Genomic DNA, 21,820 nt, shown 5'->3' with positions numbered 1-21,820 from the left:
ATTTGTTTGTCTTTGTTGTTTTTGGTTTATATACCACATATCAGTGAAATCATATGGTTCTCTGCTTTTTCTGTCTGATTATTTCGCTTAGCATTATACTCTCAAGATCCATCCATGTTGTCACAAATGTTCCTATATCATCTTTTCTTACCGCCGAATATTATTCCATTGAGTATATATACCACAACTTCTTTATCCATTCATCTATCGAAGGACATTTTGGTTGTTTCCATGTCTTGGCCACCTTAAATAAAGCTGCAATGAACATAGGAGCACACGTGTCTTTATGGATAAATGTTTCAGATTTTTTGGGTAGATACCCAGGAGATGGATTGCTGGGTCATATGGTAATTCTATTTGTAATTGTTTGAGGAACCTCCACACTGCTTTCCGTAGTGGCTGCACCAGTCTGCATTCCCACCAACAGTGTATGAGGGTTCCTTTTTCTCCACAGCCTCTCCAACACTTGTTATTATTTGTCTTGTTGATGTTAGCCATTCTGACTGGGTGAGGTGATATCTCATTGTGGTTTTGATTTGCATTTCTCTGATGATTAGTGATGTTGAGCATTTTTTCATATGTCTATTTGCCATTTGTGAGTCCTCTTTGAGAAATGTCTCTTCAGGTAGTCTGCCCATTTTTCAATTGGGTTGTTTTTTTGTTGTTGAGTTGCATGAGTTCCTTGTATATTTTGAATGTTAACCCCCGATCAGAAGCACTGTTTACAAAAATCTTCTCCCATTCAGTTGGTTGCTTCTTTATTTTGTCGATGGTTTCTTTGTTGTGCAGAAGCTTTTAAGTTTGATACAGTCCCATTCATTTATTTCAGCTTTTACTTCCCTTGCCTTTGGAGTCAAATTCATAAAATGCTCTTTGAACCCAAGGTCCATAAGTTTAGTACCTATGTTTTCTTCTATGCAGTTTATTGTTTCAGGTCTTTATGCTTAAGTCTTTGATCCATTTTTAATTAATTTTGGTACATCAGACAGATAGCAGTCCAGTTTCATTCTTTTACACGTGGCTTTCCAATTCTCCCAGCACCATTTATTGAAGAGGCTGTCTTTTCTCCATTGCATGTTTTTGGCTTCTTTGTCAAAAATTATCTGTCCATATTTATGTGGCTTTATTTCTGGGTTCTCAATTCTATTCCATTGGTCTACATGTCTCTTTTTCTGCCAATACCATGCTGTTTTGATTATTGTAGCCCTGTAGTACAAGCTAAAGTCAGGGAGTGTGACACCTCCAGCATTGCTCTTTTTTCTTAAGATTGCTTTGGCTATTTGGGGTCTTTTGTGGTTCCAAACAAATTCGATGTTTTTGTTCTATTTCTTTAAAAAAAATGCCATTGGGATTTTGATGGGGATTGCATTAAATCTGTATATTGCGTTAGGTAATATGGTCATTTTAACTATGTTGATTCTTCCAGTCCATGAACATGGAATGTCTTTCTATTTCTTTGTGTCTTGTTCAAATTCTTTTAAAAATGTCTTGTAGTTTTCAGCATATAGGTCTTTGACATCCTTGGTAAAGTTTATTCCTAGATATTTTATTCTTTTTGCTGCAATTGCAAAATGAATTTTTTTTTGGCAATTTCTTATTTATTTATTTATTTATTTATTTATTTATTTATTTATTTTATTTTATTAAATTTATTGGGGTGATAATTGTTAGTAAAATTACATAGATTTCAGGTGTATAATTCTGTATTACATCATCTATAAATCCCATTGTGTGTTCATCACCCAGAGTCAGTTCTCCTTCCATCACCATATATTTGATCCCCCTTACCTTCATCTCCCACCCCCCACCTCCCACTCCCCTTACCCTCTGGTAACCACTAAACTATTGTCTGTGTCTATGAGTTTCTTTTTCTCATTTGTTTCTTTTTCTGAGATTTCATTGTTAGTATATAGGAATGCAATGGACTCTTGTAAGTTGATTTTGTAGCCAGCAACTTTACTGTATTCGTTGATTGTTTCTAATAGCTTTTAGGTGGAGTCTTTAGGGTTTTCTATATATAGCATCATGTCATCTGCAAAGAGTGACAATTTAACTTCTTCATTCCCAATTTGGATGCTTTTTATTTCTTTCTTTTGCCTGATTGCTCTGGTGAGGACTTTCAACACTATGTTGAAAAGCAGAGGTGACTGGGGACAGCTCTGTCATGTTCCTGAACGTAGAGCAAAGGACTTCAGTGTTTCACTGTTAATTATTAGATTAGCTGAGGGATTGTCACATATGACCTTTATTATGTTAAGGTATTTTCTTTCTATACCTATTTTATTAAGTGTTTTAATCACAATTGGATATTGTATCTTGTCAAATGCTTTCCTGCATCAGTTGATATAATCATATGATTTTTGTCCTTTATTTTGTTTATGTGATGTATCACATTGATGGATTTGTGTATGTTGAACCATCCTTGTGCCCCTGGGATGAACCCCACTTGGTCGTGATGAATAATCTTTTTAATGTATTGTTGCATTCGATTTGCTAGAATTTTGTTTAGGATTTTTGCATCTGTATTCATGAGAGATATTGGTCTGTAGTTCTCTTTTCTTGTGTTGTCCCTGCCAGGTTTTGTATCAGCGTAATGTTGGCCTCATAAAATGAGTTAAGGAGTACTGTCTCTTCTTCAATTTTTTGGAAAAGTTTGAGCAGGATTCGTATTAGATCCTCTTTGAAGGTTTGGTAGAATTCACTAATGAAGCCATCTGGTCCAGGACTTTTGCTTTTGGGAAGTTTTTGGATGACTGATTCAATTTCGTTACTGGTGATTAGTCTGTTTAGATGTCCCAGTTCTTCATGGTTCAGCCTAGGATGGCTATATGTTTCTAAGAACTTGTCCATTTCTTCTAGGTTATTGAATTTGATGGTATACAGTCCTTCATAGTATTTTTGGATGATCCTTTGTATTTCTGTGGCATCCGTGATAACTTCCCTTTTTCATTTCATTGGTCTGTTCCCTCCTTCCCTGCTCACGCAATTTGCCCACGTTTTGGTGAATTCAGTAGTATGCCTCTTCGTCTTGCCTGTCTGCTGAGCAGGGAGTCCTTTGTGGAGTTATAGTTTTTCAATTTGTTGTAAATTCCAGGGGAGATTTCCAGAGGCTCACCTCAGGCTGCCATTTTGATGACGTCTCCACATACACTCTACATAATTTCTTATTACATTGTTGTAATCATTTCTTTCATTATTAAATAAATTCGTCTATTATTTTGTAACATTGTGTTTCGTATCTCTTCAAGAAGATAATAATGTTTTGTATTATAATGTTTCCCTCTTCTGTTATAGTTATGTACATTTGTCTCCTTAACAGAGGACATTTTTAAAGAATGATATTCTGAAGGTAGACTGCATGCTTGACGATTATAGGATCTCAAGGTTGGAATGACAAGGACTTCACTAAAAATAGTAAAGACTTGCAGCCAGGCAGCTGTGTTCAAATCCTATTCCACCATTGATTTCTAATTTGATGCTGCCCAAGTAAAATAGTTTCCTTTTCTGTTATATGAGGAAGATAATATCTACCTGTTGTGAATATAAAAATTGCATATGTAACACACAGAGTATATTATCTGGTGATTTTTTAAGTATTCACGAAAATATAGATATTATTATTGATTACTCTTCTATAATCATCATCATAATAGGTCATCTATTCTGATTTCCCACAAAATATAAGTATCTTCTGTGGTATCCTTAATCGGCTAAGGTAGCTCTGATGTCATTAACTTGCATACTTACAGTGATAGGGAACTTGTGCTTTGTTTAAAAATTCTTCCTTTTATTGATCTATATTCTGTATCTCAGAATGTACCCACAAACCTCAATTGTATACACAAAATTTTCTCCCTCCCCACCAGTGCAAACATAGCATTTAATAAAGTTTTATTGGTTTGAATTGATAGACTTTACCTCTTTGGGCACAATGTCTTGGGTGCAATCCTAATGGTAGGGAGATGAACCACTATCTACTAATAGAGACTGACTACTAGAGGGTCCTTCCAGATTTACAAGTGTAGGTAGCAAACTTCTAGATCTACAAGGCTCTTATATATAATTTTCCTCATTTAGATTGTTATCTCTGATCACTGAACAGGACTCTCTCTCTGGAAGAAAATAGAGCAGCTGAATGCTTATATTAACTAATTGACTGTTCAGGTTCATTGAGGTGTTCTATCTTAAAACTATCAACCCTATTTGTTGTTAATCAGAAACACCATCAGAGAACCTAACAAAAAGTTCCATCTCTTGAGTAATATATTTAGCATCTCTGATGATATCTGAGCATTTATGGAAGCAGGTGGTTTCCAATCTAATGTAAAATATTAGGGGTGAACAGAGTTACAGAATAAAAATGATTTGTCTGCTTTAACAATAAAAAGCAAGAGTCCTACACTGTTTCTCCGAAAATAAGACCCAGCCGGACAATCAACTCTAATGTGTCTTTTGGAGCGAAATTAACATAAGAGCTGTTATTATATTATATTTGTTATATTATATTATATATATTATATTATATTATATTATATTATATTATATTATATTATATTATATTATATTATATTATATTATATTATATTATAGACCTGGTCTTATGCTAAAATAAGACCGGATCTTATATTAATTTTTGCGCCAAAATACACATTAGAGCTGATTGTCCGGCTAGGACTTATTTTCGGGGAAACATGGTAGCTAATAAAAATCATGCACATACGGAGCCCTGCCTATGTTCTGTCTTTTCTGGAGCAACCCCCCTCCTCAGTGGGATTAGGTGGTATGACACAATGGAAGATACCTGGGCAAGGGAGTCAGAGAGAACTGGGTTTGAATCTCTGCCTTTCGCTATTGAAGCTTTCACTAACTGTGTAACTTTGGACATGTTATTTAACTTTCAGAAGCCTTTATTTTCTCTCCCGAAAATAGTCATATTTAACTAAGATTGCTATCACAAGGATTAAATAAACAAATGTTTGTCATGTGTTTGGCATGTGGCTGATACTGAGGACAGGCTGGTTTCTTCCCTCCACTCTCTTCCTTTTTCTTTGATTTAAACATTAACGCTTAGGAAAATGCAGCTTTCTTCTGAACTCATCAAAACCGGCCAGATGTCTCAATATGATAATGAGTCTACCTGCTAGAACCATAACTTGTTGACTTTCAAACTGTTCTGATGTTTTCACATTTTAAAAGCAAGCCACGAGGGGGAATTTTTTTCAGTTTCCTTGGAGAGTAAGGTGGAAAAGGAAGTTGATTTTCATTATTTTGATAAGAAGATTACATTTATTCTGAGCAAGTACTACCTTGATGGGTTTCTATTGAAATAGATGGCCTATGAATCATGTTTTGTTAGTTTTATTTTAGAGCAGAAATCATTTTTTGAGGATAATGAGAAGGGAGAAGGCTGATTGATTTTTTTTTTAAAAAAAACACCAGCATAGGAATGGAGAGACTGAAGTCCTACAACCTGTGTAGAAGGCATAAGATGGCTGGAAGAAAACACTCCTTCATACCTACTGATGGGAGCCAACTCTCTACTAGCCTACAAATATTATCAACTTGCTCTACCCACAGGTTCTTGCCCAGTAAAATAAAGGAAATCATATTTTTGCCTGGTATAATTTATTAAGTTGTTCTGTATACAGTTACTTTAAATCAAGGGAGTATTAGCATATTCCTGCCTCTCAGTTCACACCTTTGGCATTTTTATGTACATTTTCACTCAGTTGAATTTGCCTCGTTTAGTCTTAGGAACCAGTATATCTAAGGAATCCTATGCACTGTGAAAAAATAAAAGAGAAAAAAGGCATTTTCTCTACACTTTCAGGGCCTTCAGTAGGTAAGGGAAAAAGGAACAGCATATGCATCGAGCACATGTAATTCAATGTAGAAAATGACAAGGGCCATGAAGAAACATTGGGAATGTTCAGGAGAGGGAGAAGTTATCTCCCATCCAAATACTACCCAGGCCCAACCCTGCTTAGCTTACGAGATCAGACAAGGCACATTCAGGCTGGTATGGCCATTGACACAAAGGGGATAGGTTATTTCCTTACTCCCTTGGGGATGGGGATCATAGAAGACTTTACAGGGGAAATGATATTTAAGCTGGATCATAACTATGGATAGACTTTGGCCATGTAGAGATGAATGGGAAGGGCATTCCAGGGAGTGGGAACTGCCAAAGCAAAGGCAGAGAAGAAAAGCATGGGATAAATGGGATAAATATGGAGTAGTAAGTGGTGTGGTTTGATTGCAGGGTGAAATGGAAAGTAGGCGAGAAAAGTATCAGGGGAATGTTGAAAGATCAGCAGGGGCTGGATCAGCAAGGGCCTTAAATCCTCTGGAAATAATGGTAGCCTCAGTAAATCTGCTGTTTTATTTGAAACAGAAGATATGGTATAAAACAAGGATATGGAATAAAAATGTTATTTCTGAATTCTGTACTTTATCAGCTAACCTAACCACTCAAATTTGAACAATTTCATTGTCTGATCTTTCTGAAAATTATTTTCTGCCTAAAACGGACAAGGCTGTTGATAAGTACAGAGTAAATAAAAGTCAACCTGCATTGCTCTTGTTCAATAACGCTATAGGCAGAATGCTTTGTGTGGTCTTATTAATGCCAGAGGAACTTTGTTTTGCAGCTGATAGAAGGGATAGGTTTTAAGAAGTAGGCTTGGACATCTGATCATTTGACTGAGAATGACACACACACACACACACACACACACCTTTATTTCATACCTCTACCCATGCATTTGGTTTAGAAATACATTACATCAAAGACCACTCAGTGAGAACTGAGCCACTAAAAGCCAGAAGACTCCACCCAGCAATGTTATCTAGAAGCAGGGAGAAAGGCTGAAGTGATAATGGGAAGCATCTTCCCTCTTCTGAAATGGACGTAAGGAGCACTGACAGGAACCTGCAGGTCTGTGCTCAATGGCTCCTTCCTCACACCAGTTTAGCTTATGTAAAGGGGGGGGCAAACATAAACAACTTTAAGTCTCTTTGCACGAAACTACTATTCATCTGATCCTCTTTAAGCCAGTTTTTAAAGTCCTGTCACCACACTGGAGTGTGTGGGCATGCACAGGCTCCTAGTAATGCTGTGCTGTGCTGTTTCCCTGCTTGTGAATTCTCTCTCTTTTTTTTTTTTTTTCTCTTGTGAATTCTCTCTCTTGAGCTTCATATTCGACCAAAGTTTGGTAATTTAAAATGTTTTCCTATGCTCACTTAGTGCCATAGGATGACAGGTGATGTAGAAATGGAAGTTATATACTGTTATTTTTAATGGAAACGCTACTAAGAATCTCATCAGACCAATCCAAGTAGAAAAACTTTCCAGGCTGATCCCATGTGCTACAGACAACAGGGTGGTTTAACAGACTGAAAAGGAAAATCATTCTAAATGTTCCTATACATCAGAAATTTGGGGGTTTGGTTCTGCATTGATTTTTTACATTGGTTCCACACCTTCATTCTGTTTTCACACTCCTTCCCCTCAATTTAAAAATTATGTGATTTTTTTATTTTTAAAGAGCTCATAATTCACTTTGGACAATTTCATTGCTCTTTCACTTAGTCTTTCTATGTTCTGTAGTGCTAGACTGTTTGTCCCTGCAGCTAATCCCAGTAATATAACTTAAAGAAACCTGGAAATGAAATAGTTGTGAAAGTCTCTAATCAGTGTTGGCAGCAAACAGGAAGAAGCATAATAGGAGAGCCAGAATCCTGTAAAATCAATCAAACAAGCAAGCAAACAAACAAACCCACTGTGGGTGAAAACAAAACAACAGTAACAACAAGCTCTTACCAACATAGCACTGAATTCATCAAAATGAGTTAACCATGTCACTTCAAGGGAGATGACCCAAAATCTTGTTTTTATACACATCAAAAAAATGTTTCTTTTGTGTGTGTGTCCAATTCTATAATACATCATCTGTAGGTTGCATTGTGATTACCACTCCACAAAGAAAACATTTTAACAACTCCAAGGCACAATGCTGCTTCTCCCACTAATATCTATGTCAACTACCTGGGAGAATCTTTAGTCCCTCTGAATTTCCACATGGTTTATATTCCAAATCATACACCCCAGCGTTTTGATTCTGTGCTTCGCTTTCACTGTTTTTTACAGGTAAGTTTTATCTTCCCAGACAGAGTACAGTTCTTCTACTTTTTCATCATTTTCCATAGAATTAATGTGATGCTGCGTGTTAGAGAAATACCCTCTCAAGGTCACTCACCAATCTATGAAAATGTGCCAACAGGATGAGAGATCCTTTGGTCCCTGTTCCCCTCTGACTTTTAACAGAGTCAAGAGAGAACATTAGATTGCACACAGGGAATACTGAAATGGGCAGGATTCGATTCTTTAGTTAATTTTCAAGCAGGAGGATCACTGCATTTATGTATTTGACCTCCATTCTTTATAATATAGACTCTATACTTCTAACTTGTTAATAGGGTCAAATCCCAAGACACAATATCAGTCACAATGTACCAATTCCCTGACATGCTTCAGTAAATCCCAGCCAGTAAAATATTTATATACATACTCTTAGTAAATTTATGGGTAGATTATATGCTCAATTTCTTTATGACTCTTCTCAGGGCCTCAACTCTTCTGCCATTTCCGATCAGAGAGGTTGTTTTCCACTGTCTTGCCTTCTTAGACTTCTGTCTTTCTTGGTCTCAGCACTAGTTCAGCTATTTGTGTAATGGTAATATTAGTATTTTATCATTCATTCTTCAGATTTAGAAATTAGTATGAAATTAATAAAATTTGAATGATAATGTTCTATCAATAATGACAGGACTTGTCTTGCCTGGTTACTCTTAAATTACAATGGGGATGTTGACTTCTTCAGCTCTAAAACTTGGAGATGTTTTTCCTCTAGAAACCACACACACACACACACACACACACTCACGCGCGCGCACACACACACACATATATATATATTTATTTTATTTTTTTCCTATGAGATGAGTTTTCTGAAGCCATGACATCACCAAACTTTGAGGAACAAATTGTAGGATGACAAGGTTGTCAGCCCTGAGGGCACTCTGTTTGGGTCATGGTGGGGGACTTGCTTGTGAAGAGAAAGTCACCTTTCACAGAAAGGCACTGGAAATCATCCACAGCTCAAGGCAACTAAAGGTTTAATTTCTTTGAGAAGGCCCCATAGGAAGCACTAGCTTTAAGCAAAATCTTTATGAAAGGATTCCTTCTCTGAATTTTCCAAACAGGTCTCTTTGTTATTACCCCAAGAGAGCTGACAACCAGTCAGGGAATCAAATCTCCCTTATCATTTCCAGACTATTTTACCTTGCTGCACACACCCCATTGGCGGGAGGGCCACAAATGGTTCTCTCAAGCTTCAGTCAAACCAATCTGCCCGTGTCTGAAATGCCCCAGCCCTTTCTGGTCTCATGTATTTGACTCCTACACCATGGGGAAGTCCCCTTGGATTCCAAAAGAAAATTAAACTCCTTGGAATCCAAAACTAATAAACTTTCACAGAGTGGCCCCAGGTGGATTGGTTATCGTGATATTTCAGTCTCACTTAACCAATAAGAGGGCCGGTTGGCAAGTTCCCAGGATGAATATTCTCATATGAGCATTGGATTAGAGGAAGCCAAAAGATTTTCGGCCATCTACATGCTCAACTTACACCCCACCTGAGTTCTGAGGTAGAGATCTTGTGACGGTTGGGGCCTTGCAAGGCAATTAAAAGAAATAAAGCAAAGTATTATATTTTAATTGATGTAATCTTCAAGCTCCCAGTGGAATCTGGGGTGATATCTGACTAGAGTTACTCTAGGTATCAATAGATGACTATTCTGTGAAAGTGCATTTAGGAAGACAAAGCCCTACGAAGCCTGAACTTCATTAACATGTGTATCTGTTTGGGGTGGGTGTGGGGGGTGGGGATTGGCTCAGACTCCTAGGACTACAAATTGAAAGAAGCCACCTAGACTTTTCTGGGATGTGAACAGAAAGCCGAAGGGGGTGGGGGAGTGGATAGGGCAGTGGAGAGAGGGATAAAGAGAGGGGCAGGTGGAGGGCAAGACAAAGTTGGTTTTTATATTTTTATTTGCTTTTAGAGTGCCAGATATTAGACACACCAAACCATTCTTTCCAAACCAAAATAGCTTTCATCCATCACTAACATTTCAGCGTTTGTTTCTGTTTTATTGTAAATATTTCAGTCAAAGAAAGATAAACAGACAAGAAAAAACTGTTTTATACAGAGTCAGATAGAAAATACAGAATGGAAAAGAAAGCCAACAATCAGCAGCTAAAACATGGAGACAAACGAGAGGAGAGAACCGCCTGCTTGCAGATTCACTCGCCAGCGGGGCGGGTGCAGTGCTGGTCTCAGCAGCTAACAGAAACCGTCTAGCGCTGTCAGTCTTACCTTCATTCCAAACAGTGAAAGGAACAGACTTCACAAATGATTCATGGGGACATTTATTTCTCTAATCTATTTTAAAAAGTTTGTTATTGATCAAGATATCCTGCTCATAAAAATGATTTTTTTTTTTAAAAAAGCAACCCTTCTCACCCCAAACGTGATCTGACAGTAGGGACCACATTGTCAGAAGCAAGGGATGGGGCTGTGGGTTGGAGTACTGTGGCACCATTGGGGGTCTGTGGTCCCTCGGCTTCTGGTGCCCTTCCCACCAAATCCACATTTCTCCACGAGTCAAGGTTTAAAAAATGCTCATGTCCTGCACAGCTTGCTGTCGTTTAGTGGTTAAAAAGGAAAACAATTAAAAACGGATTCAAATTCATGAGACAGAAAGTCAGTCTAGGACAAAACTGGCATCTGTTACAGGAATAATCAGGGTACCATTTTTCCCCCAGAGTGGCAGCTCTAACTAATTACCCTGGCACAAAGAGGATGTTGACCTACCCAAACGGCAAAATCATGGAATTAAGCTCAGCATCTTCCAAAGATATCTTTATTCTAATGCATTCAGAACAGAAAAAAATGTGAGGACAATTTGATTCAAGGTGGTGGTGGAGGTGGTGATAGCGGCTAATTATTTCTTACTCTCTCTGAATTTTTTAAGTTTACAATCAGAAATTGCATAGAATTTGTTTCCTATCAGAAAAGGTACACTTTCTTTATGAAACCCCCAATTGGTGAAGCCAAGCAAAGGTCAAGCAGTTGTTGGAAGCCTCACCCCTTCCATCAGATGAGTGCTCCAGACCCTGTAAACATTGGACAAGCAGAATGGTGACTAGCAGCCATCTGAAAGCCTGGAAAGCATCCGAGACTCTGATTTTGTAGATGGAAGAGTAGTTCAATACTTTATTAAAGTCACACAAGAGAGCCACTGCTCACACTGAGATTAGGATTAAAGAGTTCCTAGTTCCTAGGCCTGTGTATTGCCTACAAGACCCACCTCTCTCCCAGGAACATGTCAAATTCTTGATTACTTAAGGTCTTTCCATTTAATAAACACACACACGTGCACCCCCCCCCCCCCACACACATACACGTTTGCACCCAGGTCTCATGTCTAATAGCAAAAACCACTCAATCCATGTTAGCCTTGGGTGCCTGGCTTCACAGGCAGCTACTGAGTTTGGTTACAAAGAGATGCAGTTGACAAAGTGTGCAAGTGTGCACATACACACAGGGTGGCTGTTCCTTCCTCTTCTGTGACCAGCACGTTCCATCTGAAGCCAAGAGTGTGTTTTGGGAAATTGTATCTTCCCTCTCTGCTCCTTAAAAAAGGCCCCAGATAATCTGTGCACTTTGCTCTTCTGACCTATCTCTCTTCTGAGATCACATTCACAAAAGACCAAATCAAACCCAACGATAGTGAAAATCAGAAAGAGAAAGAGAAAGAAAAGACATACTAACCGCTGAAACGCCACACATTTCAAAGTCTCTCTGAGTAAGCTATGAGTTAACTGGTTTTCAGCTTTTTAAAAATTACTTTAATGGACTTTTATTTGAGACTCAATATCTTATTCGTCTTAAGACCCTTCTCCTATACCCAGAGAGTTCAGCACCTGAAATCTGAAGCACTGGCTGCTCCATGTCCTAAAATTCAGAAAAAAGGATCAGGGATTATTTAGATTTCCATTCCCTAACTTAGTCTCCCCCTCCAAATAAGCAAAACAATAGAATTGAGAAGACAACAAAGAAAAAAAGGGGGGAGGAGGAGGAGAGAGAAGGGGAAAGAAAAGAAAAAAAAATTAACAAAAAAAATGGATATCCAGAAAAGAAAAACTTCCCTGTTGAGTTTATTATTATTATTATTATTATTATTATTATTATTATTATTTTCCTGTAAGAACTAGACCCGGGGTATAGTGGTCCCTTCCTAAAGGGAAATTCCACTGATGATTCCACCAAGTCAATGGACATGTTTGGGCAGGTACCCCCACCCCAGATTCTGTCATTTTGGCGGGAGGGAAAGGCCCAGGAGAGAAACTGGGTACTTGTGGTCTTGGGTTGGGAGGGAGAGCGTCCCTTCCCCACTTGGGTGCAATGTCTCTGAGTGGACTTAGTTCCCGGATAAGGGTGCTGTCTCTGGCTGGGATCCGGGCTCTTTGATCCTTTTGTAAAGTTACCGAATCCCAAGTCCGGAGAGAAGTGTCGAAGTTGTACCAATCTGGGATCTGGACAAACAAAAGTGCCCTCCAGGCCCTTCTGCCTCTGCACCTGGCCTCTGAGGGTCCTGTCCCATGGGGGCTACTCGGGCTCGCTGCTGTTGGTGGTCTTGTCCCATTCCAGACTCTCCTCGCTGCGGGCGGGCGACGGCCGCGCCCGCAGGCCCTGGAACCTGCGGCACTCGGGGCAAACCCGTATGTGGGTGCAGCCGCGGGCTACCAAGGCGGCCTCTTGGGCTAGTCTCTGCGCCAGCTGGTCCGGCTCCCCGGCCCCGCACAGCTTGCCGTTGCTGAGCGTCGCGGTGCCCCGGGGCCGCCGCTCTTCCGGGATGGGGGGCCGGGGAGGCGGCACCGAAGGGCGCCGCCGGCGGGGGTGGACACTGTCCTGACACAGGATGATGCTTCGCAGCTCGGTCACCATCTCCTGGCAGACAGACACCTGGGGAAAACAGGAATGTCACAGCCCAACCTCTCAGACCCAGCCCCTGCTGGTCCCCTGCGCGTCTGTTACATTGGAGGCTTAGGGGGCAGTGCCACAGAATCATATAATCTTGGGTATGAAGATTATATGAAGGCCTTTCAATCAATCTCCTCACTCCCACCTTCCATTTAATATTCACACCCCCTCTGTACCATAATGTTTAACAGCCCTGACAACTGGTTGCCCAATCATTGTTTGAATACCTTCAAAGACCGCGACCTCCCCATGTTAAGAAAGAGTCCCTACCATGTTTTCACATTTCTGTCTACTGCTTCAGTCTACTGAGTTAACAATTCTTCTCCCTGATGTTTTCATCCATTGATATTAGTTAAATTTGGACACTGAAGCCTACTAAATAACCCCTCCACTGCATGTCTATCTTTCAAGTATTTGAAAAAACTACCATATCTCCACCAACATTTTGTATTCAGACTAAAGATGCTCATTTCTTTTAATCAACTGGTTGGAGCTGGAAAGGATGCAGTCTAAAGACTAGAACAACAAAAACCACAACAATACTACTGCTACAGGTCCACAATCTCCTGATACGAAACCCTTGCATCCGGCTGTGTTTCAGAATATTTTGAATTTTAGGAAGGTAATACAATACACATTTAAGAATTATGTATCACACCCAGTTGAGTCTGGGGCAGACCCTATATTTAAACACATTAATATTTCTGCAAAAAAATGTAGGTACCTTCACACTGAGTGAGATAGAGATCATAGACATTAGTTTCATACCAATTCAAGTTTTGTCACCAAATGTATTTGCATCAAACTTAAAAAAAACCCAAAAAACCTTGGAACTTTCCAACCTTCTTAGGTTTCAGAATTATACATGAAGAATCATGAACCTGGACTGCTGCTACTACGACTACTACTACTACTACTATCACACCCATTTCAGAGACGTGGAAATGGAGGCTCAGAGGTTATATATCGTGCTAAAAATTTCTTGACTAATAAATAGGTGACCCAGAATTTGAAACTAAACTTATCTACTCCAAAGAGCGTGCATACTCTGTTTAGTTCTCTACCCTGTACTAGAAAGGACACTTTCCCAGACCATGATGAGAGAAGCCTTCTGCACTTTCATGTTCTTTCTTCCAGTCTTCTAGTTCTATCAACAGGACAGTTTTCCTGCCACAGCCAAATACCTAATGTAGCCCTTACTCTTGATTTTAGCCATTGGGAGTCCTCACTGAATTTTTCAAGGTATATCCAGACCATGGGTGCACTCTTGGGAGAGTAACCAAATATGTACAGATCCTATACTTGAAGCAGCTACAGAGAAGTAGTATTACCTAAAAGAACAAGAATTGAGACCTGGATTCTATACACTCTATTGTTACTAAATAGCAGAGACTCTAGGCAAGTCACTTGACTTCTCTGTGTTTCTAATAATAACCATAACAACTAAAACAAGACCACCTTTCTAATCTGTGACAAGAATGCAACAACATATATTTATTGACTGTCATATATATATACTAAGTACCTTCATGGAAATAAAGAGGTAAAAGACAGTCCTAATTGCAACACAGTGTATAAGTGTTCTATGCACAGATTACAGTGGTGTTAGAAGGAGGAGGAATGATCTATTCTTCTGGTCCAGGGAAGAAGGCAGGAAAATTGGGGAAATTTTCACAGCGAAAGGAACACTGAAATGAGGTCTTTCTTTCTATAAGTAATAAGCATAAGGAACAAGTAAATAGCAGTCATTGAAAGAGTGGACAAAGGTAGAAAGCCAGTGAAGCTGTAGAGAGAAGAAGGAGGGAATCCAAGAGAGTTCAGTGCTTGGTGCCAGGCAAGGCAAGTGAGGATAGAGCTTCTGGAAAAAAAAAAAAGTCCACTTTGTCTAGAGGCACAGTGAGGTTCATTAGGGCACACTGGGTTCTCTTTGGGTTTGTCCATCGGGAGGGGTCAGACCTCTTAGCAATGACCTTTCAGTGCAGGGGTGGGGAGAACCCAGACTGCCCTGGATGGAGGGCTGAATGGGAGGTGAGGAAATGGAGACTGAAACAGTCAGATGACCTTGGCTTGGGAGAAGGGAGGGATAGGCAATAGCAATAGTAATATTGCTATTATTTTAAAATATAGGCTAAGCTTGAGCATGTTTTTAGCTTTGGGAAAGAGAGCAGGCAGAAAAATTAAAGAGGAGAAAGAGGATAACTCGAGTAGCTAAGGAAAGATAGATCAAGGCAGAGATAGACGGATGACAGGAAAGTCTGCTCCAACTGCTGGGGTGGCTTTAGCTGTGAGTAAATTTTTTGGTGTGGGTGTTCATTTGGGGCTGGTCACTCCTGATTTCTTGGTGAGGTGGAAGGTAAAATTAGCCTCTATGCACGACAGAGCAAAGGGTTACGAGGAGTGGGTAATAGCATGACGTCCTGAAGGAAAATGGGAAAGAGGCTGAGTGCAGAAGAGTCAAAGGCCTGGCAGGCAGCGTGGTATCGTGACCCTATGTGAGGGATACTGGACTCCATAAATGTATGGGGCACTGTACACTTATCTGTAGTTAAGAGCTATTTATCCAGTGTCAATTAGCAAAGAAGGTTGTAGGAAGATCCAGAGTTGGGAGACTGAGATAGAGGCTAATGTACTTTAAAAACCAAAGAATGCAATGAGCATGTAAGGATTTCTGCCCCTTCTCTGAGGTAGAATGGAGGTAGAATGCAATAAAGTCCCCTTCCTTCCTTCCTCTCAGACCCTTTGATCTGTGTGAAACTTTTATTAGCCCAGTTTCTAAGCCACAGCTTTGGGAAATAAACTTATTCAAAATCCCTGAGAAGGAAGATGTAATACTTGGGCTCATGTGAACTGAGATATCTCTAAGCATCTTTACTTGTAAGGCAAAAATGTATATACTTAAGATGAAAGAACTAAAGTCACCGTTTCCATTAATAATCTGGTATTTTTGCCTGTTTTTCTTTATAATGATGCATTTTAAATTACAGTTGTATAAGAAGACTTCATTGTTCATAAAACATTTTTCACATATTTATTTGCTGGGCTGTTTCATAGAAGAATCTGAAACCCAGAAGTTAAGTGCCTTTTCTATGGCTACATAATTAGTAAGTGATGAAACACTGACCCAGATCTCCTGCCCTGGGGTCTTTCCTGTGGGAGCTCCACCCTTACGTGGGATTTCAGGTTCTGTCTGAAATTACTGTTGTGTGTGCATGAGCCTGTGAAGTTTGTCCCTTCTGCCAACACTGTAGGCCATACCCCTTTGGAGGTTTACCTCAGTAGCTTCTGAGTGTCGGAGAGTCCATAAAAACTCCAACATAGCCATAAAAATGGCCACAATTAAGCCACAAATAAGAACCACAAAGATTCCACCAATATTCTCCATTCCCAGTCCTGTAAGAAAGTGATAACAAACAAAAAAATAGTGTAAAAGGGCTGGAAGACATAAACATTCTAGCAAAAATGTTAAAAGTCATTTAAATGTCATTTGAACTTGAGTTTTGTAGATGCTTTACACACACATTTCTTGAAGATATATAATTATTCTTTTGAAAAAATGCAGCATAAGTGGAGTAAAAGAGGGGCGGGGGGTCTAGGTACAAACGGAGGAGACTGGTGAGAAGCTTCTGAAAGTGTGTCGGGGAGTGCGAGGGGAGGGTGATTTTAAGAAAAGGGCTCAGAAGAAATTTGATTTAGCTTATATCAAATTACCAAAATACCTGTACATTCTAGCAGTTTCATAAAAAATTTAGCTCATCTTACTAATGTGTTTACTTGATACAGAGCAATTGTTTTAGTCAAACTATGATAGAAAATATATGTTTACCTATCTGTGCCAATATGTTACTAAAATACTAACTTGGAAAATAAAACGTTTTATTTTCATCAGACCAGTGGTTCCCAAACCTGGCTGCCATCAGGACCACCTGGGAAGCTTGTTAAAATATAGGTTCCTAGTCCATCCCTCAGACCTATTGAATCCATATCTCTAAAATTGGAGCCCAGGAATCTCTATTTTAAAACACATTTCACAGTTGACTCTTCTCCAGCCAGGCCTAAAATTAGTTTGCAAACTGGTATTTTTGGAAACATTATATGTGACTATATGAAGGTCTGACAATTAAATTCGTGAACTTGCCACTGTGCACTTACATGATGGAAATTTCGTGAACTTAATTGTCTGACCTCATAAGTGCCTTGACGTCATGCACAGTTTCTGGCTGGATCCTCATTGCCTAGCACAACACCTGGTGCACGGTACATACTCAATAAATATTTGTAGGATTATATGGGTGTTTCATTTCCACAGTGTCAAACACTGAGTTTAACTATGTAACTGCATGCTGTTTTGGGTATTAAAGAAACCCACACTGCAGGGCCCTGTCATGAACACATGAACTCCTGATGCGACAGGGGCCAAGTCATAAATCAGAAAGCATCTTTTATCCAGGGAAATGCCAAGAGCGTCGCTTACATCCTGTGCTATTCCAGAATGCTTACACATGTGAGAATTTTTGTTTAATCAATAGTGCCGTTATGGGACACGTAGCTATGTCAGTGTTATGGAAAGTTAGCGTCACACAACACTAAGAGATGAGCCATTGTTCAGGAGCAGAAATATGATACTAGTCTCTGCACCTTGGAAAGCTGGCAAAAGAGCCTTAAACAGCCATATCAAGATGAGTTGGGTTTCCTCTCACAAAGCCTCAAGTAGATGTCTGTTGTTTCTTTCTTGTGGTTTTAAAATAATATAGCACGGTGCAGTGCCTGCCTACACTAATAATCTGCTCCTATGGCTCCAAGGGCTCACATCCTAAGTGTCTCACACAGATGATGTATTCTGGTCTGCAGGTACACACAGCCAACTCTGGAGTACCTATTTTTTTAATAAACAATAGATTATTTTAAAACTCAATTGTAAGGGAAGGCATATAGAACTTGGAGTAGATTTCTACCTTTGAGAAGGAAGGTGCTGGGGTTCATTTGAACACCTGACCCTCTAACTTGGGACAATTTGGGCAGTAGGTTTTTGACCATAGGAACATCAGGATCTGTGGAGAGGAGGACAATAAGGACACTTAAGAGGATGCACTAAGGACCTGGCTGGGGTGTGCAGGCAGATGCTCTAGCCATAGGTTTAAGGGTGGTGAGATTTGGGGCATTGGGATAGATATGCATCTGAGCATTATGGATGAAGTAGTTTCTTCAGCTAATCCCTGTGGAAAACGGCTGGATGAATATCCCCACTGAAGTGGGAGTGACCAAGGATGCCCACTTATTCAGATAAATAGTCCCCAAGCGACTGTTGAGGTGCTATATGCCTCTCTTACCACTTTGGGATAGTTCTGCCTGATACAGAAAAAAAGACTAGGATCCCCTTGAAGGGCCTCAACCTCCCCTCATGTTTCTGCAAATGAGGTGTTCTGTCCCCTCTCCAGGTCCAATTGTGCCTGTGAGCTCTAGCTGCTTTTCCTTCTTCCCTCAATCACCACCATGGCCCTCCTCAGTCTTTTCCTCCCCACCAACTCTTTCCCTCAGCACACACACAGACTCATGTTTCTCCCTTCTCAAAGAAAAGTAAAAAATCCTTCCTCCCCCTCCAACTCTATCTAGTGAATACCCTTTTTCTTTCCTTCCTCCCCTGGCCACGCTTTTTGGAAGTTATCTATATCACAACTATTTTAAAACATTTTAAAACCCTTAAAATGCTTACATTTGGAGGTCCCATCTCACATAAAAGCAAGTAGAAGAAAATGCATTCCCACACTTACGTTAAACGCATTTTAAAATTTTTGCTTCTGATGTGATTGAATGGCAAAAAAAGGTTAACTTATAATTGGTTGTGATTTCTCAGCAATCGTTGTGCAAAATGAGAATACTCGAACAAAAAGTGTTTCTAAATGTAATGAAGTTTTTATGACTATTAAATTAAAAAATTAATGGAGCCAAAACAATGTCACATTTTGGAGATATTTAATTGAATATGTCTTAAATTATTTTTGCAGTTTTCTTTTTGCATTTTGAAGCTAATAATTTTCTTTAGAGCTCAAACATAATTTTGAATGCTGGAAGACCTTTTAGGCTCTAGGTAATCTTGTCTATGGTATCTGAAAGAGTAAATGATTCTGTTCTGAATTCACTTTTGTTTTTTCCTATTCACTCTTCATTCCAAAGAATTTTGTCTTGCACCACTAAAACCACTCTCACTGTATTCACCAATGAACATTTTAATTCAAACCTATTGGAAAATTTCCAGTCCTGATCTCAAGTGACCTCTTGCAGTACTTGACATTGTCAACCCCGCCCCTTCTTGGCTTTTATAAAACCATTGCTCTCTGCTGTCTTTCAATCTTCTCAATAACCTTTGCTTGCTCTGAGGAACATATTCTCCTCATTTTCCTGTAGTTGGTCTCTTGCCTCTCCTCCAGGTACTGGGCTATTACCAAGTCCTGCTGATTTCATCTCCAAAGTACTTTTGAATTTCTTACCATCTCTCTATTTTTCCTACCACTTCCCTAGTTTAGGCCCTCATTGTCTCTTGTTTGGACTATTGCAGCATCCTCCAAAACGATTTCCCTGCTTGAAGCTGTTTCTTTCTCTAGCTGCCACGTAGTTGCCTTGGTGATCTTTCTGAAATGCAAAGTCTATCTGTGACACATCCTCTAGTAACACAGAACTGTTTGTAGATCCCAGCACATGTCATTGTTGCTCCCATCTTCTGTACCTTTACTCCTGTTAGCACCTCTGCCTGGAACCTATCCCCAACCCCCAGACATATACCTGGCTAACCCAACCCTCTCTAAGATTTAGCTCAGGAGTCATTTTCTTGAGGCCACTTTCTCTGATGTTACCTAACTATGTTAGTTATACTGTTTTGTGTTTAATATTGTATAAAATAATACATTAGTTTTATTTTATATGTGTGGATTTCCCCACTAGACTGTGAGTTTCATGCAAGGAAGATCCATGTTTTGTTCAACTCTGTAATTCCACAATCATTGCGCTTAAACTATAACAAGGGCCCAATAAATGTTTGTTGAAAGAATGAGCAGAAGGAAAGAGGATAAAGAAATCCCAGATGCAGAAGCCTGAATTATCATAAGCTTTGGATCCATAATGTGATATGTATTCATTCCTAATTAAATTTTGTTTGAAATAATAGCAAACAAAGTGTGACAGCCCTTGTCGAGTGCTCCCAGGCTGGTCACAGAGGCAGATGGCCCAGACTGTATTGTGGTTGCCCAAAGTGGGCCTGAACATTGACATGGATAATACACACGGTGGCCCGACAATACTGGGTTCTGACAGGTGTAAGGGCACAGGGGAGGGTTATAAGCAGACAGATGATCTGTGCTAGATCATTTTGATTTGATTAAGGAAAGCTTCTTGGAGAACCTGAAGTTTTCACAGGATGCTGATGGAAACCATGAGTCACTGCAACATCCCATGGTCTTTCTTTCCCAGCCTCTGGGTTTCAGGGCCAGCATGTTAATCATGGGTGCTGGCTCCAGCGTGCTGATTCCTGGCAGAATGGTCTCCTTCCGTTAGGAGTGAGCCTCGTGTACCACTCATGCCTTTAGGAACTTACTGGAAAGTGGAAGCAAGAATAGATTGCTGGCAGAGTCAGAGTTGAGAAACAGATGGAGCAGGGAGTGGGAAGCGAGTGTTAAGAGAGTGCAGCCACTTCTGTTTAACACTGTCATCATTCTCTTAGGAGTCAAATGCCTTCCATGGCATACAGCCATCATGCAGAGGAGCCTTTGATGGGGACTCCTCTAGCCTGACCACAGGCCCTCACTGCACTCACACATGCCTCAGCACCTGTAAGAGGAGCCATCTAAACACCCCTCCCTTCCCTTCTTCAGATGGGAACACAAAGAAACCATTTAAACAGATGGCTCTCAAACTGGGATTTTCTCTTGACACTTGAGTCTCAGCCTCAGCTATGCTCCAGTGTAAGACTGAAACAGAATTGAATTTTCCTTGCAAACTCATGGTTGGTTAAATGCTAACTTTAGTTCCACACCAATGGCAGTTGACAAGTGCAAATGAATAACTTTGTTTGTAAAACTGCAAAGGGGAATGGTAGCCTGGATGGGAATACATTTGAGTAGATTTGAATCTCCTGCTCTGCCTTCAATTCTGATTGGTGAATAATCACTTCTTAGATTCAAGTGCACGTATGTCTCAGGCCTTAAAATCTTTGCCCATCACCAGGGAGCACAGTGGAAATTTTCGACTGAAATGCAGGGAAGTTCTTTTTTGAACAAGGAAGAGGTAGCTATAGACTGGAAGGCAAAGAAACAGAGGCCACAGGAGCCACTGAGGGAGAGGCAGAGAGAGGAGAGACTGGTAACACAATCTCATCAAGGACAGCCTATTTGTTCTTTGACATTCATTAACAAATTTTTCTTCAGGAGTTTCCATGAGCTAAGTGTTATGTTAGGGACTGAAACTCTGTGCAATGCCCTCCATTGAAAACATTTGACAAGAACATGAATTCTTTGACCAATATGACTTTCAAGCACTTTCTGTTTCAGAGTCACATTCACCTACAACTATGCAAATATATTAAATGGTCCCATCTAATTTGTTGTAAATAGAAGCTTCACCTGCCCATGTGTGAGCTGACCTGTATGGCCTTCCCAGAAAATATACAGTGACTCATCATGTTTGTCCTGATGAGGATTGTGAAATGATAAGCTTACCATTTCTTC

General features: G+C 39.8%; 1 protein-coding gene across 17 annotated transcripts in view; it reads right to left on the bottom strand.

The window, feature by feature from the left end:
- Positions 1 to 10,093: 10,093 nt before the first annotated feature.
- The window catches only part of GRIK4 (glutamate ionotropic receptor kainate type subunit 4), a 635,802-nt gene continuing 624,075 nt past the window's right edge, over positions 10,094 to 21,820 (bottom strand). For 14 of the 17 annotated variants that reach the window (XM_074321322.1, XM_074321326.1, XM_074321320.1 and 11 more), the window contains one exon: positions 10,094 to 13,088. In XM_074321322.1, coding sequence (XP_074177423.1) covers positions 12,607 to 13,088 — 482 coding nt within the window. In that variant the 3' untranslated portion in view covers positions 10,094 to 12,606. Of the gene's footprint in view, positions 13,089 to 16,377; positions 16,497 to 21,820 lie in introns of all 17 variants that reach the window. The other 3 variants (XM_074321318.1, XM_074321321.1, XM_074321329.1) reach the window with 1 other exon arrangement.

The sequence above is a fragment of the Rhinolophus sinicus genome, linkage group LG16 (assembly GCF_036562045.2).
Source record: "Rhinolophus sinicus isolate RSC01 linkage group LG16, ASM3656204v1, whole genome shotgun sequence".
NCBI lineage: Eukaryota > Metazoa > Chordata > Mammalia > Chiroptera > Rhinolophidae > Rhinolophus > Rhinolophus sinicus.
The sequence above is the reverse complement of the archived record's forward strand: the minus strand, read 5'-3'. Positions and strand labels throughout refer to the sequence as shown.